At 39.5% G+C, this 26,962-nt stretch overlaps 2 protein-coding genes across 15 annotated transcripts in view; one reads left to right on the top strand and one right to left on the bottom strand.

The window, feature by feature from the left end:
• The first annotated feature begins 186 nt into the window (after positions 1 to 186).
• Positions 187 to 17,157, top strand: acvr1ba (activin A receptor type 1Ba). The gene is made up of 9 exons (XM_077219098.1): positions 187 to 443; positions 10,886 to 11,128; positions 12,004 to 12,249; positions 12,327 to 12,557; positions 12,871 to 13,038; positions 13,145 to 13,301; positions 13,390 to 13,514; positions 14,534 to 14,664; positions 15,006 to 17,157. Exons 1-9 carry the CDS (start codon positions 353 to 355, stop codon positions 15,129 to 15,131), a joined length of 1,518 nt encoding a protein of 505 aa, XP_077075213.1. The 5' UTR covers positions 187 to 352; the 3' UTR covers positions 15,132 to 17,157.
• A 100-nt stretch (positions 17,158 to 17,257) lies between these two features.
• The window catches only part of kmt2d (lysine (K)-specific methyltransferase 2D), a 40,179-nt gene continuing 30,474 nt past the window's right edge, over positions 17,258 to 26,962 (bottom strand). For all 14 annotated transcript variants that reach the window (XM_077219077.1, XM_077219091.1, XM_077219088.1 and 11 more), the window contains 14 exons: positions 26,792 to 26,956; positions 26,415 to 26,562; positions 26,239 to 26,320; positions 25,984 to 26,159; positions 25,784 to 25,905; positions 25,552 to 25,687; positions 25,329 to 25,444; positions 23,857 to 25,222; positions 23,618 to 23,754; positions 22,877 to 23,007; positions 22,480 to 22,765; positions 20,344 to 20,417; positions 20,154 to 20,262; positions 17,258 to 20,062 (listed from right to left, as the gene is read on the bottom strand). In XM_077219077.1, coding sequence (XP_077075192.1) covers positions 19,970 to 20,062; positions 20,154 to 20,262; positions 20,344 to 20,417; positions 22,480 to 22,765; positions 22,877 to 23,007; positions 23,618 to 23,754; positions 23,857 to 25,222; positions 25,329 to 25,444; positions 25,552 to 25,687; positions 25,784 to 25,905; positions 25,984 to 26,159; positions 26,239 to 26,320; positions 26,415 to 26,562; positions 26,792 to 26,956 — 3,141 coding nt within the window. In that variant the 3' untranslated portion in view covers positions 17,258 to 19,969. The remainder of the gene's footprint in view (positions 20,063 to 20,153; positions 20,263 to 20,343; positions 20,418 to 22,479; positions 22,766 to 22,876; positions 23,008 to 23,617; positions 23,755 to 23,856; positions 25,223 to 25,328; positions 25,445 to 25,551; positions 25,688 to 25,783; positions 25,906 to 25,983; positions 26,160 to 26,238; positions 26,321 to 26,414; positions 26,563 to 26,791; positions 26,957 to 26,962) is intronic.

Raw genomic sequence — 26,962 nt, 5'->3', positions numbered from 1 at the left:
ACATAAACCGTTTTTCTTGTTTTGTAATCCGTTTTATCACAGTACATTAAAAAATTTATATTTTCCTAAATTTCTTGAACATAAAATACGACATGGAATCAATCAAAAACAATACTGATGAGACCTTAACTGCAGACAGGACCATCAGGCCAATTCACAAATGAGTCCTTGTAAAGAGACATTTCACCACAACAAAGGAGCTCAGGCGTGTAGCCCTCCCCTTTAAATCTAGGCACACCCCTTTAACCCACTATTGTCTAGCAGAGCCTGCCAGGCTGTGTATGGTTGGTTGGTTTGTGGTTGTGTTGGAAGTCTCGCTCGCTTGTCAATATCACGCAAAACGAATGCATTAATGCTAAGAGATGGGAATCTTGCAATCATGCTTCCACGACGAACTGCTGTAGCGCTACTCGCCCTGTGTGGATTAATAGCGGTCGGCGATGGTGAGTCGGGTGTTTGTGTGTGTGTGTCACCTCTCTGTGTATTTATTTATTTATTTGATAGGCTGCTGGTGTGTGGAGAGAGAGTGTGGCCAGGCTGTGCTGTGCTGGACGGGGCAGCCTGGCGCTCATCATGGCGCTGTAAACCAGTCATCTGTAGCCTAAATATACCTTGTATAGAACTAGTTTTATATTTTCTAATGCCCGTGACTTATACTTGTATTTATCATTTTAGAAATTTGTGTAAGATATAACCACGCGAGTATGTTTTGCTGTCCCTAGTTAATTTAACCAAATATAGCCTACTCTTATAGAGGTCTAAATAGGCGTCTCTCTCTGTGTTATATATATATATATATATATGTTTCACACACTGACAAAACCAACCTCTGATTAGATACAGGCCTGCTGTCATTACAAATTAAATGCATATTTACCTTTCGTTAAAATACTATTCGCACAAAGGCGAATTTAGGTGAGGTGAATTGTGGCATATAACGTTAGTTTATGGCCAAACCTCCACTATTTCACAGGACTTCAAAGAACTCACGTCAGATGTTGCAAAACTTACATTTATTATAGGCCTTGCAATGCCAACCTTCCCTGGTTGGTCGCATGTTGTGAAGAGCGTTCTCATTCTATTCGTAAATGAATCGTGCTCTTGATTCGGATCTTGTATAATCTTACTGATTTTCTCACAATCTTTTATTTTCTTACTGATTTGTTTTGTAACTTTAAAGAACCTAATAAGAAAAGTGTTTAAAATTGAAATTAAATTGAGTTAGTAAATAACTGATTTTGTTTTTATTACTGTTATGTGGTGTAGGCTAGATGATTGTCGTTTCTGTGACTTTAATTTTATACAGTTTCAATTAAAAAAGAGAACTTTTCAGTTCAGAGGAATGTTCAAAAGTACCGATTCACAGAAATGAATCTGACTTCCCATTGCTAGTTGTGACATGTACTTTAGCTCTACATGAATTCCAATGATTTGTTTAAAAATGACGGCCCTTATTTGTAGTTATGTGTTCGATTATTTCATAAATGTTGTTAGTACATCATTTGCTGTGGTATACCCTGTTTACAAAACAGTCTGTTTGCGTTTCTTAACATAAATCAGCATTGAAACAGTCCTCATTGACCCCCATGACTACCGAGCCATAAGGCCTAAAATATTGACAATTTGGACTATTTCTAAATTGCAATGGTTCTAGAAAACGAAATTTGTGCTTTTATAACCCCTGGCAAGTATAATTCTGTCATAGAGTACGATGGGAAGCTAGTCGTTCAGCAAGTTCAGACTGAAGTCAGTTTTGGAGTCTGGTCCTTTGTAATGGAAATGTGGGCAATGAGCCCTATTCAGTGGCCTGTCAAGGGAGTCTGCCTTTCTTTTGTATGGCAAACTGATGGTGCTTACATCCAAAGCACAAATAAACATGTCTGTGGTTGCATAGCACAGCACGATAACTGTTTATGCACTGGTGAGATTTTCTGGAAGGACAAAACTGTGTGAATCAGTGTGACGCTCTTCAGATTATACTGAGAAGCCAACAAAATGGTATGAATACTTAGCCACCTTTTTTGTATGGTTATCATAACTAGAATACTAATGCATTTTACTAATGCAAGAGTGTTTAAAATTTGAAAAAATGTCTTGTTGTGACTTGCTCTGCTCAAGGAAGACTGTGTAATGAAATGTATCACAGCAGGGGCCATTTTCATCTACAAATTTAAAAAAAGTTAAGCAATCTGTGATCTCTAATTGGTGACTCATCTTTTTCCAAGAAGCATCGCTCCCACTGTTCGCAAATGGTTGTTGCACAAAATGCTGCCAAATGCTCCAATAGGGCTTGATAGGAAATGCTAAACAGACAGATCCCACCTGTAGTACGTCTGACAGGGTCGCCTCAATGTCAGACTCTACACTGAACGGATTGTAGCGCGAGAGGCGCCTTCGGGCTGCCAGTGATGGGTTTGCACAGCTGCCGGTAGTTGGACACAGACTAGTGGAAATTAAACAGATTGGCGACTCCAGCCGCGTTATGGTAATTATTCCACTGTAGTGCTGTTGAAACCGGGGGCTCTAAGATTCTGGACTTGTAGTATGACTGCCTAGTTTCTCAGTAAGCATGCTGTTTTTTGTTTGTTTTTGATAAACTGGCTTGTCGCAAGTCTTTGAGTTTCTAGATGTCCGTGTGACGCTTCTCGCAGGCCTGTGTGAGAAAACAACAGCAATGTGATATGGGCACTGTGAGCTAGGCAGACAGCCGTGAGGCAGGGTGCGTCGCTTTCATCATCTTTCATTCTTTCCCACATTTTTCTTTTCCCTTCACACAGACCAAACATTATACATGCTCCAAGTCCCAGCTCCTCCACATTTACGTTTGGTGAAAAACGCTCCAGGAATGGTGAATTAAGCCATTCAAACTTACATTTTATGAGTGACTCACTTGCTTACAAGAAATTATTAATGTGTTCCCACTCCTCATAACTGCAGTGCCAAAGTGGAAAAAGTGAGTTAAGTCTCTATAACAAAAGTACTTTCGCAATTTCAAGTGTTTGTTAATGTATAAAAATATAATGGATGTTCTGAACCACAAAGGCCCTGAACTTGTGTTGTGCAGGCAGGAAGGAGCAGACGTTTGAAGCCCGTATGACAGGAGGCCCCCAGGTGCTGTGAGAGTGCTGTTATGGAAATGAAAGGGAGCACATCAAGCCATATTTTGCATGTGTGTGCTTGTATATAAGATCACAGTACGGAAAGTGTACCAAAGAAAGATATGTGGGTTCATGGGGAGTGTGTGTGTGTGTCTGGGGAAGCCGGCTGGTGGGGTTGAGTCCACGGTCACAGCCGAATGAAGCTGGTCTCTGCTTCATTAATGACCTTGCTAATGACCCGAATGGCCTGCGGGCAGTGCCGATTACATAGAGAGATAGACCTTTGTGTGACCTACATTACAGTGCTTGTTTAGAAATAGTACATTTAATTGACTTTTTTTCCCCCTTAGTACTAAAAAATATTGTCTTTCATAATTTTCTTAAAAATAAGGGTAATTTGTATTATAAGCTTAAAGGGATAATTGTGTCATTGTTTACTCACCCTCATGTCATTCCAAACCTGTATAGCATTAATTTTTCCATCAGACAGAATAGTAGACTTTTTTTTTGGAAGAGTCATTATGTAGCTCAACAGTTTCTGACCATGTCTGTCAAGTTCCAAAAAAAAGCACCATATTTTACTATGGTGATTTGTGCACTATATATTTTACGATAGTTTTGTGTACAGAATAGACCAACGATGAACTGTTATTGTATGGCATATAAACCGTGTATAGACTATCCAATTCCATACTATGCTATACCGTCCAAAAGTTTAAGTAAAAAAAAAAGAAGAAATTATTACTTTTATTAGTCCTGCATTAAATTGATTAAAAGTGTCAGAAATGACATAGAACGTTATATTTTTAGGCAACAAAGACTGTTTTCAACATTGATAATAATAATAAGAAGGCAGCAAATCAGCATATTATAATGATTTCTGAAGGAACATGTGACACTGAAGAATGGAGTTGGCTGATAAAAAATTCAGCTTTGCCATCACAGTAATAAATTACATTTTAAAATATATTCAAAAAACAGTAATATTACCAGTACAATTTAAAATGTCTGTTTTACTATATTTATGATTAAATAAATGCAGCCTTGGTGAGGATAAGACTTCTTTCAAAAACATTGAAAAATCTTAATCTAGAGTAACTATGCACTCCTTCTAGTATTTTTCAGAAGAACTGTATTATTTTTTCACATGAAAATGGTTTTGAAAGAGAAAAAAACCCTGGATGTTTGCGGGGGGGGGGGGGGGGGGGGGATGTATGTGTGGGGTTGGTGGGGGATGACGAAGAGACATTCGTTTCTCTGGACCAGATGAGTAATTTGACCATGAGGGTTCTAAAGAAGCTCCCCTTCCTTTCACTGCATTGATTTTGTGCGTCTGTGTGTGCGTGGGTGTGTGTGTGTGTGCGTGTGTGTGTGTGTGTGTGCTCTGTCTGGTGGCGTCGGCATGTCTTAATCAGCTCCCTGTCTGGGTGCTCAATGGATCTCATTTCAGCTCTATCCATCTTGGGTAACTGCACTCTCTCAGTCTGCCCGCTCTCAGTAGCCCCTGGCATCCTGCTAGAAGAGGAGGATGATGGGCTTTCATTATCCAGAGGAGGTGAAGCAAGAGATAATGCCTCCAATGAGAGACAAGCACCGCTCTGGCCGTCCATTTGTAATAGATATGAGAGGACTGTTTGTGTCGTGGGGGGCAATATTTGCGTCTGAGTGTTTAAACCACAAACCCTGTGAGCTCTTAATCCTTGCTTTGACCCCAATGTGGAAAGTCAGTACTCTTGAAGGAGAGGTTGTGAAATTTTTGTTCCATAGTGAAGGATTTAGTCACAGTACCAGTAATGTGAAGTTGTTTGTGGTTTCACCGTTGACTAAAGACTTTCCATCAGCCAGGCTCTGATCAACCAAGCACACTGTTAATTGCAACGATTTCATTCACGTCTTGCCGCAATGGATTTCATTTCCTGTCTAAACAAGAATGGAATGATAGGAACTTCACACTGGCAGTGAGGTTTTGATGTTGTCCTTTACTGAATTCCCCTCTTTCTGTTGGGTTAAGCCAAGTCTAGACTAGGGTTTTAAGGTCTGTCGTAGCTAGTCTCTCGGCCGAAATCCCATCACAGCTGGGGGTTCTGTAAGTCGCCCTCTGTTACCTCTGTGTTCTGTCCTGGCATATCTGTTTCAACGGCAGCTCTTAAAAGCATGTCAGGGGAGTCCCCTACCCCCCAGCCACTCTAACAGTAACTGCCCCATCCTCCACTGCACAGCCCACTCCCATCCTTTGTCCAGACACAGCCCGCCCAATCCCTCCTCATGTCCCCTTAATCTCCACACAAAGAGCCAGTGTAAGGCCACCAATTATGCACATACAAGACCTCGCTTGGCTTGAACCGCTCACGCTCCCTTTCCGCAGGTTTGGAGCCACTCACTCCGTTCTGTCAACTGGCTTTGCATAAACTTTGATTTGTCTTTTTGAAGTTTTGCAGACCGTATTGCAGGAATTTGAGTGGAAAGAGTCAGGTCAGAATCTGCAAATCAGCCTACAAATGGTTACTTATAACTGTCTCTGCATATTAGATTTATGGCATAATCTTTACCACAACAAATTCTACATTATGGTGAAGCTCTTTCAATAGAAGTGAATGGGGCTGTTTTTAAGAGAATTTCAAAACAGAAATGAGAAGCTTTTAATTATTTAAAAGCACTTACATTAAGTGTTCTGTTAAAACTTGTGTTCATGGTATAAGGCGTTTTGTTGCCATGACTACAAAACCTCACATAAAATTGTAAAATTTGCCATTGTAAAATTAGATCTAGCATTACACAGAAAAGGTTAGTGTTCTTTCCCCCCACAATAAAAAACATGTTAATGCTCATAATGTTTACGTCTTGTGACTTTACTCACAACTTTACTTACCTAATCGACATTTTGCCTCTGGTGCTGTTGATTGAGCATAACTTGGAATATTTTTTAACATGAAAAGACACCCTTCAGCTGTAAGTATAGTTATCCTGATTTTGATTAAAGTGATAACTACACAGTGTCTTGCTAAAGGGTTCTGAGAAAACGCAATGAGGCAATTACAGTCATTCTATTTGCTGCCCTGTGATTTAATGATATCGTGTGTGCTCCATTAGAGGGTTATTATGGCACCAGGTTGTTTTTCTCCCGTTATCAGGGCCTGGTTACCTCCGTGTAATCTGCAGGAAATTCCTTGTGCATGTGAACTTCAGTTGACTTGGATCCGCTCCACTAACGGTTACTGGCAGTGCGCTTCGGTGTCTGTTAGATCACAGCCTTTATAAGATTTATAAAGAGTACACAAACACACTCTCGCACTCCCTCTCTTGCTCTATGACACTTGACATACACCCCTCCCCACACACATGGTGAAAAAGTGAAGTCGACTCTTGTTCAGAAGGGTGTGGTTCAGTCACTTGCATGTCATGATTTGTGCAATAAAACCTGTGTGTGAAAAACTGTGGGAGGGAGTGTAGTGAGTCAGATTAATTAAGTGTTTCTGGAGTGAGATGAGTGACAGTAGGAGTACAAGGTAAAAACAGAGGCCTGAATGTGGGAAAGGTGAAAGAAAAGCATTGAAATGAGAGTATTAGAATAGAACATTCTTGACAGGGACGCCCAGAAAAGCCTGGGCTTTAAAGTGCTGTTTGTCACTCGGTTGGCCCTGTTGTGATCAGCCGTCAAGCTTCTGAAGTCCTGTTATTTTAAAACCACTGCAATTTGTCTTAAGTGGCCTGCCATTGTATGCGGCTCGGATAAAATCAGGGGCGCCGGTAAAGTGTGAATGCCACCCCTGGTGTCATGACCTCGGTCACCCTCGGCATTCTGTGTACCAGCAGTCATTATATCCTGTCTTAGTTTGTCTGACTTGCTGTAGAGACACAAATATAACTGATAGTGATGACGGATCTAAAATGGTTACAAAAGGCGATATGGTCCTCTGTCACGGTGATCATTTGAATGCACCTGAATATAAATGATGTCTATGCCCGCAGGCTTTTGAGATCATGTTGTTGCTAATGAAAACAAAAAGGACTACATGGGACCTTAGTAATCTTTGGGTGTGTTCACATTTGTAGTTTGGTTCTTTTGGTCCAGACCAACAAGAAAAGAAGAAAATAATACATTTAGTCCCATTCGTTCACACTGTCATTTTTAAGATCCAACCTAAAGATAAAAAAAATAAAAAACTTTTTTTGTGACGTAATTTACCGAACATCCAAAACAATGCTGCCTGTGTGCTGGGCTAAAAGTGCTCGTTATATGTGCGTACATATGATGACATTATGACCAGCTGAGAACTGAAAAAATGTGCAAATCAGTCAAAACAGTTGCAAATATTCGGTAGACATCTGATGCCTGTACCAAACTGTAATGGCTCTTAAAAGTAGCTCTTATGACGAGAAAAAACAAGTAGCCCTGGGTCGCATCGGGTGACATTACGTCCTGTAATGTGTAAGAATCTGGATTCTTTCCGATTGATTCAAATTATTGGATGTAAACATATATAGTGGTCTCTAGTTAGTAACATTTTAATAAATTGGATGACATTTTGATCTTTCCAGCATTGACTCTTAACCTTGCCGAGCTGGTTGATGAACAAAAGTGTCAATATCAAAATTTAACAGCCTTGTCGATGGATAAATAAACAATTTTGATTTTTAGATATTTTAGTGAAAAGAGTAGGCTATATATGTCAAAGTGTTTATTTTTCTAAGCAACTTTATATTTTGTCTCATGATAAAATCAAATAGACCCAATAGTTGTTCAAAATATTCAAGTTCCCTATCTAAGCTTTCTGTTGTAATACAAATACACTCCAAAATATGATGTCCGTTATTTATTTTTAGTGTTTTTTTTATATATTTTTTTTTAGTATTTTAATTAATTTACAATTTAAATAAATAATTGTAAGAATTATATTTTAACAAACCATTTTAAGATCCCTTGTTGAGAAACCAGTGCTATAGATATTGAAGGAAGCACCCGAGCCATATCTAGAGACTTGAGAGCCTTTTGATTTTTGCATGTTTTTGTGTGAGTGTGCAAATTCTAGATGTTTACTAAGATCCTTCTATTATCTATTGAATCCCACAATAATATTTAAAATATAAGTAAGCTTGTTATACACTCACCTAAAGGATTATTAGGAAAACCATACTAATACTGTTTTTGACCCCCTTTCGCCTTCAGATTTCCTTATTTCTACTTGGCATTGATTCAACAAGGTGCTGCAAGCATTCTTTAGAAATGTTGGCCCATATTGATAGGATAGCATCTTGCAGTTGATGGAGATTTGTGGGATGCACATCCAGGGCACGAAGCTCCCGTTCCACCACATCCCAAAGATGCTCTATTGGGTTGAGATCTGGTGACTGTAGGGGCCATTTTAGTACAGTGAACTCATTGTCATGTTCAAGAAACCAATTTGAAATGATTCGAGCTTTGTGACATGGTGCATTATCCTGCTGGAAGTAGCCATCAGAGGATGGGTACATGGTGGCCATAAAGGGATGGACATGGTCAGAAACAATGCTCAGGTAGGCCGTGGCATTTAAACGATGCCCAATTGGCACTAAGGGGCCTAAAGTGTGCCAAGAAAACAACCACCACACCATTACACCATCACCACCAGCCTGCACAGTGGTAACAAGGCATGATGGATCCATGTTCTCATTCTGTTTACGCCAAATTCTGACTCTACCATCTGAATGTCTCAACAGAAATCGAGACTCATCAGACCAGGCAAAATTTTTTCCAGTGTTCAACTGTCCAATTTTGGTGAGCTCTTGCAAATTGTAGCCTCTTTTTCCTATTTGTAGTGGAGATGAGTGGTACCCGGTGGGGTCTTCTGCTGTTGTAGCCCATCCGCCTCAAGGTTGTGCGTGTTGTAGCTTCACAAATGCTTTGCTGCATACCTTGGTTGTAACGAGTGGTTATTTCAGTCAAAGATGCTCTTCTATCAGCTTGAATCAGTCGGCCCATTCTCCTCTGACCTCTAGCATCAACCAGGCATTTTCGCCCACAGGACTGCCGCATACTGGATGTTTTTCCCTTTTCACACCATTCTTTGTAAACCTTACAAATGGTTGTGCGTGAAAATCCTAGTAACTGAGCAGATTGTGAAATACTCAGACCGGCCCGTCTGGCACCAACAACCATGCCAAGCTCAAAATTGCTTAAATCACCTTTCTTTCCCATTCTGACATTCAGTTTGGAGTTCAGGAGATTGTCTTGACCAGGACCACACCCCTAAATGCATTGAAGCAACTGCCATGTGATTGGTTGATTCGATAATTGCATTAATGAGAAATTGAACAGGTGTTCCTAATAATCCTTTAGGTGAGTGTATATATAAATAATTTGAGTACTTTCAATTGGGAGGTGGCTGTCCTGAACCCTAACCCCTAAATTTCAACTTGTGAAAATGAAATTGAAATGTGAAGTTACAAAAACATTTCTTTTTAAATCATGAAACTTTATGTAAAAACAAAATGTGACCCGCATTTTCATGTCACTACCATACCGAAACAGTGTGTATTTGAGACTGTCAGAGACTGATTTGAACCACACCCCTACATTTTTGATCAGGAAATATTCCTGTGTCCCTCTCTCTCATAGCCTCTCTTTCATTGTAGAGAGGTACCATCATTTTGAGGGAAATGTGTTCAAAAGTCTGAAAATCTGTGTAACTTTAAGGAATGTCACTTTTTTGCCTTTTTTTTAAGCAAATAAGCAATCTTTTTTGGGTGTTATTCCATAAAATGTAGTTTTTGTGTGTGTACAATGGTTCAGAACTGTGCTAGTTAACCATGTGCTGATCAGCATCTTTGAGCTAGGCTCAACAAGTTTTTCAAATTGACAGTACCGAAACAGTCATGACCGAAACATGTCATCATTGTTTTGGTAGTGACAAAAGGGAACACATAATCATTTATTTTGGGGAAATAAACAAAGTTGTTGTACAGTTATGCAAATCATTGGTGTCTTAGTATGTTTTACTAATGTTTTAGCATGTGAGTTAAAATTCTCTAATGTAATGTGGTCGCTAAAACATTACTGTCACTATCGAAAATGTGCCGTCACGACTGAAACATGGGATGTTTTGTCTAAAATAAAGTACTTTGAATTATCAACTAAGATGTTATTATAGTGTTTGGTTCAATGTATATTCAAACTAATGAATCCTTAACTTTGAAATCCGTATGATTAACTTAATGCCTTTTACAAAGAAAGATTGGATTCAAAATACAACAAATCTTATTAACCACACTTCAAATATTGTTAAAATTGTTATTGATTTACCTGTGAATTTTTTTTAAATGGCTTTTTTTAAAAGTCAACTCTGACTTTGAACCAATTCTGTAGTATGGCACATATATATATATATATATATATATATATATATATTTATTTGTTGCTATGACAAATAACAGTCTGTGAATATGTTCTGCTGATATAAAGGTGCTGCAGTGGGGGGTCCAAATCAGGCCATCCCATGTTAGCTTCTGCTGTACACAGTCTGTTTGGGTTCATCTGCAGTGGCGGATTCAGTTTCATGTTATGTTGTTTAGTTGCGAATTGAACCCTGAGTAAGGCAAGTCAGGCAGAAGCTCTGTATGCAGTGTTTTCATTTCCTTAAATTGGTCTTGCTTGCCCTCTGGAGGATATTTTACGTTAACACAGTTCACTTAAAGCATCCGCTGAAGGAAGAATTGAATGCATCCTCATTAATGACCTGACATTACAATGAACAAATATTGCAGTTATTTAGAGTCATATTTTAAATTTTAATCTCTCTCTTCTTCTCTAGCTCTTAAGTGTAATTGCACGGCATGTGAGAACACCGGATATGTGTGCGAGACAGATGGGGCCTGCATGACCTCTACGTCCCACATCAATGGTCAGGAGGAGCGGCAAGTACGGATCTGCCTCCCTAGGGTCAGCCTGGTTCCACCTGGACAGCCCGTCTACTGCCTGAGTGCCAAAGGCCTGCTCAACACGCACTGCTGCTATACAGACTTCTGCAACAGCATCAACCTCCAGATTCCCAACGGTAGGAGTACAGGCTAAATTATACTACTGTTCAAAAGTTTGGGATCTGTAAGATTTTTCTTTTTACTCCGCAAGAACGCATTCAATTGATCAAAAGTGACTGTATAATATTACAAAAGATTTTTAGTTCAAATAAATGTCGTTCTTTTAAAAGTTCTATTCATCAAAGAATCCTGAAAAAATGTATCATGGTTTCTACAAAAATATTAATCCACATATTTGAATGATGACACTAGAGTAATGGCGGCTGAAAATTCAGCTTTGCCATCAGAGGAATAAATTATATTTCAAAATATACTCAAATAGAAAAGTTATTTTATTAATATTTGACGATATTACCGGTTTGATGTGGTGGTGTTTTTTTTTATTTATTTTTTTTATCTTTTGTGAGAGCATAAGAGGCTACTTTCAAGAACATTACAAATTATGTATTTTTTATATATATATATATATATATATATATATATATGTGTGTGTGTGTGTGTGTGTGTGTACTCTTTCAGTTAACTGCCAAAATTAAAGTTTTTATGCTGCCCAATAGGATATGTAATTGTGTATGCATTTTCCCCTTATTCTTACACCTACATTACCTTCCTCTGTAACACTTACTGTTACAGTTAATCTCTAAATGCAATGTTTTGCAAATGTCAAAATGAATTTACATTTTTCATACTGTATTATAATTTTGTGATGTCTATATTCACTTGTAGCATTTAAAACTGTTGACTGGACTGATTTTAGTTGGTTTTAATATTGGCCATTTATCTCTTATCGGCTACAACATGAAAATAACTAATTTCAGTATCGTACAGAATCTTAATATCAGTTCATCCCTACAGGTCCAGCCTGTAATGTGCATTTCCTCATCTCTTTCAGGGATTCCTGAAGGTAAAGGGGGAAGTTGGGGTCCAGTAGAGCTGGTGGCAGTGATAGCAGGCCCGGTCTTCCTCTTTTGCTTGCTGCTTATCGTTGGAGTGCTCGGTTTCCAGTACCACCAACGGAACTATAACCACCGGCAGCGACTCGACGTTGAGGATCCGTCCTGTGATCATCTGTACTTGGCCAAAGACAAGACCTTACAGGATCTCATCTTCGATCTGTCCACCTCTGGTTCAGGATCTGGTAAGCTGCATCTTTATCCTTCTCCATCATATCTGACAAGTGTTTTGTTCATGTGCTAATGTGCTTTCTCATTGCAGGTCTGCCCTTGTTTGTTCAGAGGACAGTGGCCAGGACAATTGTTTTGCAGGAGATCATAGGTAAAGGTCGCTTTGGGGAAGTATGGAGGGGGAGATGGAGAGGAGGGGATGTGGCTGTGAAGATCTTCTCATCCAGAGAGGAGCGCTCCTGGTTCCGTGAGGCTGAGATTTACCAGACCATCATGCTCCGTCATGAGAACATCTTAGGCTTCATTGCTGCCGATAATAAAGGTAAGATGTTTATCTATCTAACTATCTATCTATCTAACTATCTATCTATCTATCTATCTATCTATCTATCTATCTATCTATCTATCGGTATTATATTGTAGTTTATTATGTAATTAAACATTAATATTTAAATGTTAATATTATGTAAATATTATCATTATTCATAATAATTTAAATCATAAATAACATGATTACTTGAATATTATAAAATATATAAATTATTATACATATAATTTTACAAATGGAACAAATCACTCTCTTAAACGTTTGATCAAACCCTTAAATCTCTTTGCTTTGACTTTTCGTTTTTTAGACAATGGCACATGGACACAGTTGTGGCTGGTGTCAGACTACCATGAACATGGCTCATTATTTGATTATCTCAACCACTACTCCGTCACTATCGAGGGAATGATTAAGTTGTCACTCTCAGCAGCCAGTGGCTTAGCACATCTGCACATGGAGATCTTGGGAACACAGGGTAATTATGAATGAATACATTTGATGCATCGGTTACATGAGCTGTAATCTCTCTCAAATCCTGTACCCACAAAACCGAACTAAACCAAGATTGTCTCCTCCCACAGGGAAACCAGGCATTGCACATCGTGACCTAAAATCTAAAAACATCCTGGTGAAAAAGAATGGTACTTGTGCCATAGCAGATCTGGGGCTCGCTGTACGGCACGAGTCCATCACTGATACTATAGACATCGCCCCCAATCAGAGGGTTGGCACTAAAAGGTACATCTACTAAATTCTGTTAACAGATGCTATGTAAATGTTACCATTAAGACTGCATTACTTGATGTGAATTTATTTTGCCTTTTAGATATATGGCCCCAGAGGTACTAGATGAAACAATCAACATGAAGCATTTTGATTCTTTCAAGTGTGCTGATATCTACGCTTTGGGACTGGTATACTGGGAGATTGCACGACGGTGTAATGCTGGAGGTGAGGAAAAAGAAGCTTGCAAAGAGCCCGACTAATTATCCACCCACAGGATCTTAACAAATGATATTTTAAATCAGTGCTTTCACAGGCTGTAGGTGCCATAGAGCTTCTGGGGGTCACGTCTCACTTCAGTGCCTGAATAGTGGTCTGCCATTTTTTAAATGATTCAATTTGTGAGTGAAAAAGTGTTTAGAAACTGCCAAATGAAATGGGGTCAGTTAGATTTTCATACTTCTATTAAGCAAGGATGTATTCAATTAATCAAAAGGACATTTATAATATTACAAAAGATTTCTGTTTGAAATAAATGCTGTTCTCTTGGACTTTCTATTCATCGATAAATCCTGAAGATAAAAGTATCACGGTTGCCACAAAAAATATTAGGCAACACGACAGTTTTAAACATTGCTAATAAAATGTTTTTTTGAGCCACAAATCAGCATATTAGATTGATTTCTGAAGGATTGTGTGACACTGAAGACTGGAGTAATGGCTTGAATAAATTACATTTTAAAATGCATTCAAATAGAAACTTTATTTCAGATTTTAATTATATTTCACAATGTTTCTGTATTTGTATAATTTTAGATCAAATATATGCCTCCTTGGTGAGCATAAGAGAGCAAAAACATAAACATTCCTTCTGGAATAACAGCTTGTTTGTTGATATTAGCAACTTTAGAGATGAAAAAAATGTTTTATCTCAGTTAGAATTGGAATGTCGAATGACTGAAACATTGATAATAAACTTTCATATTAAAGCATGTGTGGGATTTATAGGACTGTTTTTTTACTTTTATCCAATCCATCTACGAATGATTCGGGTGTGTAAGGCACTATATTTTCTATTTAGAGATTAAAAAGTATCATATTGAAGTTAAGATGCAATGTTTTTTCCCCTTGGGACTGGGAATTATGATATATTTTGTTACACATGATCAGTAATGCTAAATAATATAGATCTAGATGCATTGAGCCATTCAACACTAAACAAGCTCACGTTTTGACCATCTTCTCAGGCATCCATGAAGATTACCAGCTTCCCTACTATGATCTGGTGCCCTCTGATCCCTCCATAGAAGAGATGAGGAAGGTGGTTTGTGACCAGAGACTACGGCCCAATGTGCCCAACTGGTGGCAGAGCTACGAGGTATAAAACTCTTTTTAGCTTATTGTGCCCAAGACAATCCCACTTATATAAAAGGTCATATAATTGACATTTGCAGTAATTGACCAACCATAGTTTGCTGTCAATACTTGACTTTTAGTAAATGATGATGATAGTAGACCATAATAAGATGGTGTAGCATTCACCACAAACGTGCTTGCCAATTTAAAAAGCCATTTATGAGTGCAATATGCTTTACACGTGCCCTCTTGAGACTGTTCCATGTAAAAATACAGCCTTTTAATTAAATTCAGCTGTGATTTGCAGGCATATTTGTGAGAGAGCCTGGAAAACTCATTTTGATTTGTGTTTTCTCTCCACAGGCGCTGAGAGTGATGGGAAAGATCATGCGGGAGTGTTGGTATGCCAACGGAGCGGCACGGCTTACGGCTCTGCGGATAAAGAAGACTCTCTCGCAACTCAGCGTCCAAGAAGACGTTAAGATCTGAAACGCGTGGGACACTGCAGATCCCCGCAGAGACGAACAAGTGAATAAAGACTTGCGCCAAAAGCAGCCTGCCAGTTTTAGCCCTTTTTTGAACCTTCTAAAGTTGTGACGAGGCCTACCTCACCACCTAAGACGAAACTACTGAGTCCCAGCCCTTTTCCATTTCTCCAACATCAACATCCCCAATCATGGATGAGCCTCCAACCGCTGATATCAGCGCAACCTCCCTCCATGGACCTACTGTTGTTGAATTATTTTAGTTTTTTTGGCAGGTATGACAATTGAACTGTGACAGGCATTTTGATTTTATCATTGTTTTTATTTCACCACTTTTGTCCGAAATGGAGAATGAAAGAATGTGTTCAGATTTGATTTATTCAACCTCACTAATACACCGTATGTCATATTTCAGCGTCAATCTACGATTATATATAGTGCTCTACTGCTGTTGTGAGAATGTGGATAACACTGTCTCCTGTTATGACTAACAATTCATGTACAAAGCTAAGTGTAGCAAAGCGGACACACCGAGACCGTGTGACCAAGTGGCATTGCAGTTCTTTGTTCCTGTGGAAGAAATGAAGGAGTGCAGATAATTTACTCATGTAAAAATCAGCCTGCTTATTTATCTTTCTTCAGGCTGCGTTTGTTAAAAATGTCAAAACCATCAATGTGGTTTTGGGTTCAAATGCTTTTTCACAGGGAGAGTGTGTGTGCATGTCTTTTGTTTTATTAAACTGAGTTCATTAAATCAGTGTTGTGATTGCTGAATGCATTTTAGAATGATTGCACATGTTTAGTGCTGTTATCCAACCGCATTTTGAGAAAATTAGCGATTTTTGTCATAAGGAAAGTCATTACCACTTGTATGTTAAAATTCAACTGTTATTTTAATGGGATCGTTTAGTATGTTGTATTCCTATTATTCTGGGATGTTGGCATGTTAAACTGCACTGTTGTTATTTGTTTGCAGTTAGTGTCCTTTTGGGGATTTAGTAGTTTGTACAACTTCAGATAACACACAAAATAATGCATCTCTATTTGCCTGCATTATAACATTTATATTGCTCTGCTTTGCATCGAAGAGTTGTCATTCAGTTTAATTTAAAACTACAACTAAACATTTCCTTCTCATATTTACAGTTGGGGTTTGCCTAGACCAAATGTTGGACATGGTGACATTGTATCACTAGCACATCCCTAGAAAGCCAAATTCACTACTTCCTCCATCCTTTATTAACTTGCACCAATGTCTTGATCAGTCAAAAACCTGCAGATGTTCTGAAGGGTTATCTGGAATCCATGGGATATGTATAATAGTAGGTGTGAAAAATGACTAGATTAGCTTTGGCATGGTCTGAAATGCTTGTAGAATGGCTGGATGAGAACAAGGGTCCGGTATTATGTGTAACATTTTAAATCTATTGCAGGCTCTATTACAGTCCATTTCTGTTTGACCTATGCATTTTATACTTTCAAGGTCATATTATATGAATCTGCTCTGCGTAGCTGGAATATGTTTGATGACAGAAGCATTATTCAGTTGAGTTGGGTGGCATTAAGAATAACTAAAATGATAGTTATGACTGATTTTGTTATACCATGGTGCTCTACATTATACACTGGGAATTCTGTCCTTAGAAATGTAAAGGCTAATGTTCCACTATTTATATTGTGCTTGCTTTTTTCTCACAACTTGGATTTTGCAGTTGTTTGTAAAACATGTACTTTAACTTGTGCTTAAGACTTGAGGAAAGGCATTTGGATGATTCTGAACGATACTAGTTTCAGACGGTAGTTACTGCCGCTTTGTAGAGAAAGTTTAGTCTAAATTCCCTGACATGTTTGTCCATTTTAGTCTTGATAATAAGAGTTCAGACTTGGTAGACAATGCTTTCAATCAGATGCATAGGAGTTCTTGATCCTAAGATTCCATGTGCATTTTAAACATGTTAAAAAAAAATCCACTTGTGGGTTAGATAATATAATGTACATAAATGGTATACAGTAATAAATCCTTTTTCTTATTTCCGTTTCATCGACTCTTTCCAATAAGTTAATTTAGACTATACAATAACCAATAAAAGATGCTACGCAAAAGTTTATAAAGCTTCAAATTTGACAACATTCATATTTAAAATGCATTTTATTTTTCTTTACAAGAAATAAAGCAGAGACAAAGAAATAAATGGAGGGCTGGGAGGGAAGCTGTATATAAAGAGATGCAACCTCTGACGTCAAAAAATATGTACAATTCAAAATTATATCCATACAAAACATGCCACATACAATAAAAATTACCATTTTATTCATTATCCCTAAAAGTAGCTCTGCTGTACAGTTGCAGCATCTTTTTTTAAAAAGTAGATCAGGTTGAAACCCAAAATCAGGATCTATTTATTTATTTAATTACAACATCTGTATAGGGCTTAAATTAAGAGATTTCAAAAGAACAAAAGGGGGGGGGGGGGGGGGGGATGTAGGAGTTACTCAGGCTAAAATCCAGTGAGCGTCTTTAATAACAGACTACCCTTAAAAGAACCAATGCTAGTTCGGAGGATGTATAAATAAAAAAAATGCTGAGTGCAATTCACATGTAATTAATTGAGATATTTTCGATTATTGAAGTCATACCTTTCTACGACTATGCAGCCTTTTCAGAAGTCATATAAAACATTCACTTCTACCAGGAGGGGGGAGGGGACGAATAGGACATGAATCAAAAACAGTATCATCTTGGGAGCTTCAGGATTTTCCATTTACTGAATATACTAAATAAACTGTCACTGATTCAAGGACAGGGATCAGTAATTCACAAGCAGTAGCATAAATAAAAGAAATATACGTGAACAATATTACATAAATACACAAATGCTATGCACCATTTTACTGCTGTCTCCCCCCCCCCCCCCCAAAAAAAAAATCTATTTCAATAAAGAACTTTGCATGAATCCCATCTTAAATGTTTGTCTCATTCACCGCAACCACTCGTCCAAATTTCATTGAAGACAAAAGAAACATCACACCTTTAATATGTATATGGTCTTGTAGGGAAAAAAAAACAGATAGAAAAAAGTTAAATGCAAAAACACTCTGGTTCATATACATAAAGATATTACTTAGTTTGCCATTTTACATATATTTATAGATATATACACATTTAGTTTTCTGATAAAATGATATCCAGTGGTTGCTTTTTTTCATGATTTTTATTTCTCTACAATTTTGAATTTGATTAAAAAGGGGCTGGATAAAGAGTTTACACCCCTATTATGTACAGTTTATACATTTTGCATTTATTCTTAACGTGAGGTCATACGTCAGGGGAGAAGGAACAAAGTAGCATGGGCTATGTGGAGACTTTGTTCAACTCCCTTCTTTGAAATTCAACTGTTTTTAACCTTAAATTACTTTAATATAAAAGAAAATAGAAATGCCCTTTTTAAGTCTTCCTCCGTCACTGCATCAAGCCTGTAGACTTTGCTACCACTATCAAACCACGATACATAGATTAGATACAACCGGCCGTCAGCAGGCAGAGAAAGACTCACTACAGTAAGTTTACAACAGTCCACTATCACAGAAGGGAAGAGGCTTACACCTAAGGGTCCTGGTTGGAGTGATGAGATCCGAATGGAGATCTAATGAAGGCAGGATGTAAGGATTCAAGATGGGAAAACATGTCAAATGCAGTGGCAGTCTTGCATCACTAGTTTTATTTGCCCTATAATCTTTCAAATTGCATCAACGTGGATCTGCACTGTGGCCTTTTCTCATTATTTGCTCCACCGTTAAGAATGCGAGAGAATCCTGATGAGCGTTTATACACTAAAAACAAGATCTGCACGTGCTGACGCAGCTACATAATATCTACAATCGGAAAAAGGTGGACTGCGAGACACCCGTTTGAGTTTTGATTGCTCTAAGTAATGCATCGTCATATTGTATGTCATATACTGTATCTCATTTGTGTAATCAAATCAAAAAGAGTTGCACTGGCTCACTATTGTAATCATCCGAAAGCAAAATATAGATAGGAGCAAACCTGCTGCTTAAGTTTCCCTGCTTACCCGAGAAGGCAATTGCCATGGACACATTCCTGCCTTCCCCTTTCCACAGTAGCACTTAACAGTTTAATACAAAGCAGTGACGTCCCACAAACTCAATGAGGTAGACTGGGTGAAATAAACCCACCTTTTAAATCAATATAATAAAACATCTCGTGCCTCTCGAGCCACAGGTCAATAGTATCTCAACGTTATATCTCATCACAGTTCTAAGCAGAGCCACTCCAGGATTGTCTTGCCAAGGTCCACGATTTTCATTGGATGATTTGATGGGAGAGCGTTCATCTGGGGTGATGGAAAGGATGGTAGTGGAAAGGATAGGTCCAAGCTAAATTGTACTAGTTCATTTTTCAGTACTTACATGGCTTTAATCAAACATCTTCACTGAGTTCTAGTCTAAGTGTATTGATATGCTATAGCTTCAGTTGTTTTGGTAGATGTCGAAGGGATCAGTTGTAGCTAGTCAGCTTATTGTACGAGGAAACAGTGGAAGTGCTTTTGGCAGAAGTGAATTTTTTAATCAACATGAAAGATTCAAGCAGGTCCAATACCTTCAAGCCCATCTGTAAAAGGTTGTCTCTTCAAAAGTTTACTCTTCAAAGCTTTGGCTCTTGTTGTGAATAAAGTCTTGTCTTTCAGGTGACTGAGAGTGAACTTTTCTTCCTCGATCAGAGCAGCTTATTAACTGGATAGTACGAATAAAACAGGCTTTGGCGCAGGAGTGTTCTGGCACCAGGGAGCAAAGACGGGTCGGACTCATCCTCTGTCCCTGTTAGTTCATCCACTTTCTGCAATTCCAGGCTCCACAATGGCAGGGGATCTTGTGCTGATCATCCTCGAAGTCAAACTGATAGTCATACGTCAGCTAAAACAGATTGAGAGAAGAGAATACAAAGGATTATACGGGGGAACAGCACTGAGAGCACTGCTAATTGAAAAATGTAACTCGAACCAACCTCTTCACCCTTCGGGATCCTGCGACTAGAAATGATGATGATCTTGTCCTCTTTATCAAATGTCACAACTTCCGCGACACAGTTGGGTGCACAAGAATGATTGACATAACTAGGGAGACAAAGAAATCATAAACTAAGACCCAAACCAAACATTTGTATTGCAAGAACAGCACAGGAAGTTTGATCTTACCGGGCAGGACCACCAGTTAAGGTGGCATCAATCACATGCTCGTTATTGATGCGAAACATGTAGATCCCGCGGTTCTGATTGAAGAAACCAAAGAGGTTAAAAGAAATGAAAATAGAGAAAATACAGGTCCTTCTCAAAAAATTAGCATATTGTGATAAAGTTCATTATTTTCCATAATATAATGATAAAAATTAAACTTTCATATATTTTAGATTAATTGTACTGCAACTGAAATATTTCAGGTCTTTTATTGTTTTAATGCTGATGATTTTGGCATACAGCTCTTGAAAACCCAAAATTCCTATCTCAAAAAATTTGCATATTTCATCCGACCAATAAAAGAAAGGGTTTTTAATACAAAAAAAAGTCAACCTTCAAATAATTATGTTCAGTTATGCACTCAATACTTGGTCGGGAATCCTTTTGCAGAAATGACTGCTTAAATGCGGCGTGGCATGGAGGCAATCAGCCTGTGGCACTGCTGAGGTGTTATGGAGGCCCAGGATGCTTCGATAGCGGCCTTAAGCTCATCCAGAGTGTTGGGTCTTGCGTCTCTCAACTTTCTCTTCACAATATCCCACAGATTCTCTATGGGGTTCAGGTCAGGAGAGTTGGCAGGCCAATTGAGCACAGTAATACCATGGTCAGTAAACCATTTACCAGTGGTTTTGTCACTGTGAGCAGGTGCCAAGTCGTGCTGAAAAATGAAATCTTCATCTCCATAAAGCTTTCGAGCAGATGGAAGCATGAAGTGCTCCAAAATCTCCTGATAGCTAGCTGCATTGACCCTGCCCTTGATAAAACACAGTGGACCAACACGAGCAGCTGACATGGCACCCCAGACCATCACTGACTGTGGGTACTTGACACTGGACTTCAGGCATTTTGGCATTTCCTTCTCCCCAGTCTTCCTCCAGACTCTGGCACCTTGATTTCCGAATGACATGCAAAATTTGCTTTCATCCGAAAAAAGTACTTTGGACCACTGAGCAACAGTCCAGTGCTGCTTCTCTGTAGCCCAGGTCAGGCGCTTCTGCCGCTGTTTCTGGTTCAAAAGTGGCTTGTCCTGGGGAATGCGGCGCCTGTGCACGGTGGCTCTGGATTTTTCTACTCCAGACTCAGTCCACTGCTTCCGCAGGTCCCCCAAGGTCTGGAATCGGTTCTTCTCCACAATCTTCCTCAGGGTCTGGTCACCTCTTCTCGTTGTGCAGCGTTTTTTGCCACACTTTCCCACAGACTTCCCACTGAGGTGCCTTGATACAGCACTCTGGGAACAGCCTATTTGTTCAGAAATTTCTTTCTGTGTCTTACCCTCTTGCTTGAGGGTGTCAATGATGGCCTTCTGGACAGCAGTCAGGTCGCCAGTCTTACCCCTAAAATCCATTGGATCCGTCTACGGCGCGGAACGTCAGCGTCGCGGATGCCGGAGCTAATCGCGGCCATTATAGTCAATGCACTTAAGTCCACCAGCTGCGGACGCAGAAGCGTCCCAGAAGCGTCTCTCCGCTCCGCAGAGAATAGGTAGCAGGTCTATTTTCGCCGCTTGCCGCGTCAAGCAGCACAGAGCACATCGTACCGGCCAGGAAGTCAGACACAGAACGGCATAGAGGATCGGGTCGATTTTCAAAATAAAACACCCTGTGGAGACCAACGTTCCGCTGCTGAAAAGCGTCTGAGACGCTTCCAGTGGACTTTGACGCCGAGCTAGGGACGCATCAAAAACGTGGCGCTGACGTTCCGCGCCGTAGACGGATCCAGTTGATTTTAGGGGTTACCCATGATTGCGGTTTTGAGTAATGAAACAGGCTGGGAGTTTTTTAAGCCTCAGGAATCTTTTGCAGGTGTTTAGAGTTAATTAGTTGATTCAGATGATTAGGTTAATAGCTCATTTAGAGACCCATTTCATGACATGCTAATTGTTTGAGATACGAATTTTGTGTTTTCATGGGCTGTATGCCAAAATCATCAGTATTAAAACAATAAAAGACCTGAAATATTTCAGTTGGTGTGCAATGAATCTAAAACATATGAAAGTTTAATTTTTATCATTACATTATGGAAAATAATGAACTTTATCACAATACGCTAAATTTTTGAGAAGGACCTGTATATAGCAGAAGCTTGACATCTACAAACCTGCTCCTCGTAAATCTTCTCTCTGCGATTTGCAACCTCGTTGCGAATGATGGTGCCAATGTACTCTATGACCATGGTGTGTTTTTCAAGGTCTTTAGCAGCATAGAGACCCAGTCCTTGAATGCGAGAACGGGCCAGGTACACATTGTTTTTCCACTCTGTCTTCAGTCGACGGTATTGAGAAGATTTGGAATGAACAAACTGCTTGCTGTACGGGGTGTTAATTTCCCCTGTAAATGTGCTCTGATAGGCTTTGGACATACTCGTGCTGTTCAGAGTATGAGGCCTGAGAAGCAGGATAAAATTACATTAGATCCTAACAATCACTTTCCATACTTAGTCTTAAATCAATTGACACATGAGAAAGCTAAAGTCTTCCATTTCTTTTGTTCATTACCGTTTGCAGTGGGTGAGAATTTTGGGTTCAGATCGTGCACAGCCTGTCGGATTTATCATGAGAGGAAGCTCCATGAGAGGATGGCGGCCATATCGGAACGTATAATTCTGACAGTTTTCCACACCAGGAAGCTGCAGGACAAATTTTAAGCAGCGAAAATTATATTATATTGTTAATAATTATAATTAACATATTTAAGAAAAATGCTTTTAATAGGGATGGGAATCATAGGAATTTAACATCCTGGTTCCAGTTCCTCAATGGTTCCAGTTCATTTTTTATGACTTAAGGAATAAATATTTGAAAAAAAAAAAAGAAATGCAGTTAGACCAATTAGATATTTTCAACACTAGATAAATGTAAATAAAGAAAATTATTAAATCATTTCAAAAGTAAATGTAAAAAAACAAAACAAAAAAAACAAACAACTTTATAGAGGCAGCATAATTGTATTCCAATAATTGACCGTCACTATATACTAAACAACGATGATAAAAAATATTTGGTAACAACATTTCAATCATTTATTTTTTACATATTACTGACAAAACATTGTTTAACTTTAACTACATGTGTCATTGCTGATTTGATCAACAGACGAAAACAGAGCAAGAATAGTTAACAAAAATTAATCATGTGGTTTAGGTTTATTTTTTTATTAACTGAATGATGTTCATTATTGTTAACGGTTCCAAATAAATACCAGTTTTCGGTTCCCAAACATACTTATTAATTTCTCACCGATTCAGTGATTCGCATCACTGCATGGACAGTAAGTCCATACATCTCTTCTCCCTTGACATGCTCTGTGAAGAGTTTCAGCATGGCTGCTTCATCACGCAGCTTGGCCACCTGCTGCACAATCTTGGACCAGATGCCTGAAAAGCAGTGGCATGATATTAGCATGATGCAGCAAGATAAATCATTCCATCAGGATTACATTTACAGTAATTTCAGAAAATAAACTTAGATTTACATACCATCTGCTGTGGCGTCTCGGAAGTGTAGATCTTCATACCCGTGCTCTAGGACACGCGCTTCAAACAGAGGCCTGCCATCCTGCTCACTGATGCGACAACGGTAGCGACATCTGCGGTTTGGCACGCGAGTGCTCCAGTAAATTCGTGTGGCCTCATAGCCCACTGGAAATATAGCAGTGGGTGAGTGAAACACAGCCATCTGAGAGGGCAAGAGCTGGCCCACAGCATGGAAGATGAGCCCGCCAACACGGAACATGTGAATGCGGTCACCACGTTGCAGGATGCTTGCAATCTGCTTCACCTCATCTCGCTCAATGTAGACGCGTCGAAAAACAGCAAAACTGCTGAGCTCCTCTTCACTGGGGCCTTTAAGCTTGTGCTGGGTGCAGAGCATAGTTTTGTCTTTGAAAAACATGCAGCGTGCTCGAATGGCACAGGCAAAATGATAAACGTTCGGGCAGCGCAAACGGTTGCAGCTGTTAGTAGCACCCGTCTTCTGACAGTAGGCACAGCGGGTGCGCAGTCCACGCCGAAGAGCAACCTCTACATTAATAAGTGCACCGCCCTGGGTCTCATACACCTCAGTGGACCACAGAGCACAGTTAAGATGCACCCACAGATCGACATCGATGTTAAGCAGACGTGCAGGACCATCTGTGGCACCATCTCCTTCCTCGTGGCAGAAACAGCACTTGCGCTTGTCTCTGGGCAGCTTGTCTGGTTTTAGGGTAATGCGGAGGCGCTCCATGAGCTCAGAAACTTCACGGCTGTTCTCTTTCTTAGACCCACCCTTGCGAATAGTGATGACTATCTGGAGACGCTTCCAGCGTAGACCCTTCCATTTTTTTACCTTAGGTCGTTCTTCTTCATCATCAGAAAGAGTCCTGCTACGGTGTTTGATAGGTTTGAGGGATATCTCTATTGTGGGGGAGTCTAGAGGAGGAGAAATGGCTGGAGCAGAAGGTTGTTCTTCTGATGGACCAGCTAGGGATAGAACCACTGGCTCCTGAGATTCAGACTCCACGGTAACAGGGGAGCTGTGAGCCTCCAATTTAACAATAGGGTCGGTTTTGACAGGATCACTCGGGCTTGCGGAAGGGGAAGATGTAGTCTGAACAGGTGCATCCGGTTCAGGTTTGAGCTCAGGTTGAGGCTCAGGTTGAGAATCAGGTTGAGGCTCAGCTTGAGTGATGTTTTCTGGCTCAGCTACAGCAGAAGATGATGATGGTGGTGGTGGTGGAGGTGGGGATGGTGATGGAGGTGGAGATACCTCAACAGGAATAACAGGCAGGTGGCGCACATCAAGATCTGAAACATTTGTCATGTAACAGTGCTGAGCAGGTCTATCTTCTTGATCTTGGCATTCCTGCAAAAGAGTAAAAATTTCAGAAGAAATTAGAAATGTAAGGAACCTCTTTACAAGAAAGAAGACATTTAGAAATCAAAAAAAGAGAAATTTTCAGGAAACTCACCTGTTTGATAAGAGCCAGAATATCAACTTGTTTCCTCAGAGTACATCCTGGGAGGGAAACATCAAACTGCCTAAGCCACTCTGCATCACTGCTTGCAGAAGGATCTGCCTTCATCGCTGAAAAAAAAACCCATTCAAACAGCTTTAGAGAAACCAAAAACAAGAAGCTAAACATTTAGCCGATACTTTGAGAATAATGTTGAAAGACATTTTGAGTGCATTACCTGGGTTGGAGGAGTCGGGTACTTTCCCAGGTCCAACACCTGCTCTACCAGGACTCTGGGGAAAAGCCACCTCATAAGAACTTGGCATACGTATGTGCAGCAGTTGGGCAACAGCCAACATCACTGTGTTGAGACTCTGTTAAAAAGAAAACAGTACTTAACCCAACCTTAAACTCAAAGGCATTGGATAATTTTACGTGACAAGGTTTAAGACATTTAGAGACTTAAAAACCTTTGCGGCAGCTGATGAAAGCATGAAGGTCACAGATACTTCATTGCTTTTAGTTTTGTCCCACTGGCTGGATGAGGCTACAACTTTTCCATCCACCTCAAATGGTTTTGTCTCTGAGAAACCTGTATATAGGTAAGATCAGTCCATCATGAAAGATTCAAGTAAACAAATTAAAATAATTTCCAAATAGTGTCACATACTAGGGATGGCAGAACGAGGAATAATGGGGATAACTGGAGAGACGGCCCTCTCATCCTCCTCCTCTTTGGGATCCAATAGATGGGGGAAGCGTGTTGTCTCATCACCTAGTTGGCTTTCAGGTGAGGATGCAGGTACAATGCTATCTGGAGCATCACTGTCATCATCGCTCTCCATCCTGAGTTAAGATAATCAATTAGTGCGCTGACATATGGACAAGCTTAAGATTAGTTGTTTAATACATTTTGACAATTTACCGTATATCTTCGTTTTGGTTGTGAGGTGGAGTGGGGAGAGCTGCTAGTATGTCTACACTCTTAACTTCCTCTGGAACAGAACCTTCAAGTACAAGGAAAAATTAAAATTTTAGGAGTTATAAGTCATTAAATTCATAACGGCTCACTAATAAATCCGAATCAATGTAATATCTTACCCATGGTATCTTCTGATGCCGCTGTCCCTTTTTGACCTTCTGCTAGTTCCTCTACAGGTGTCACTCCATTTAGAAGTTTGTGCTGCACCGAAGGTGGTGGAGTTGGGGGAAGTGATGATGGTGGTGTTGGAGGATTGCTGAGGTTATTCTAAAAGGAAAAATCAGCAAAGAACATTTAAAAATATGGAATTTTACTGTAATTAAGTGAAATGAGTGAGAAAAGAATGGAAAAGCGTTGCAGTTGTTGCATCTTAAGAACTTTCATACAACAGTGAACAGTCTTTGGAATTCCTAGAATGAGGAATATACACAGAGCCAATCTAGAAAGTCTTTTGTAAGGTACATGGGTAAACTGAAAATGCCAAACTATAGTGTACCTTTGTAAGAAGCTGGGAATAGTAGTCTGGAATATTGTCTAGCATAGCATTTCCAAATGACCCTTTCAATTGGGTCTTGGCATTGACTGGGCTGCTGCCAAAGGGAGCAAACAAATCCAGACTAGCAGTAATGGAGGGCTCCATCAAAGGAAGAAGAGAAAGTCCCTGTAG

The sequence above is a fragment of the Siphateles boraxobius genome, unplaced genomic scaffold, assembly GCF_051911475.1.
Source record: "Siphateles boraxobius isolate OS27281-9 unplaced genomic scaffold, OSU_SipBor_1 77, whole genome shotgun sequence".
Lineage (NCBI taxonomy): Eukaryota > Metazoa > Chordata > Actinopteri > Cypriniformes > Leuciscidae > Siphateles > Siphateles boraxobius.
Note: the sequence above shows the minus strand (reverse complement) of the source record. Positions and strands in the feature narration are given on the sequence as shown.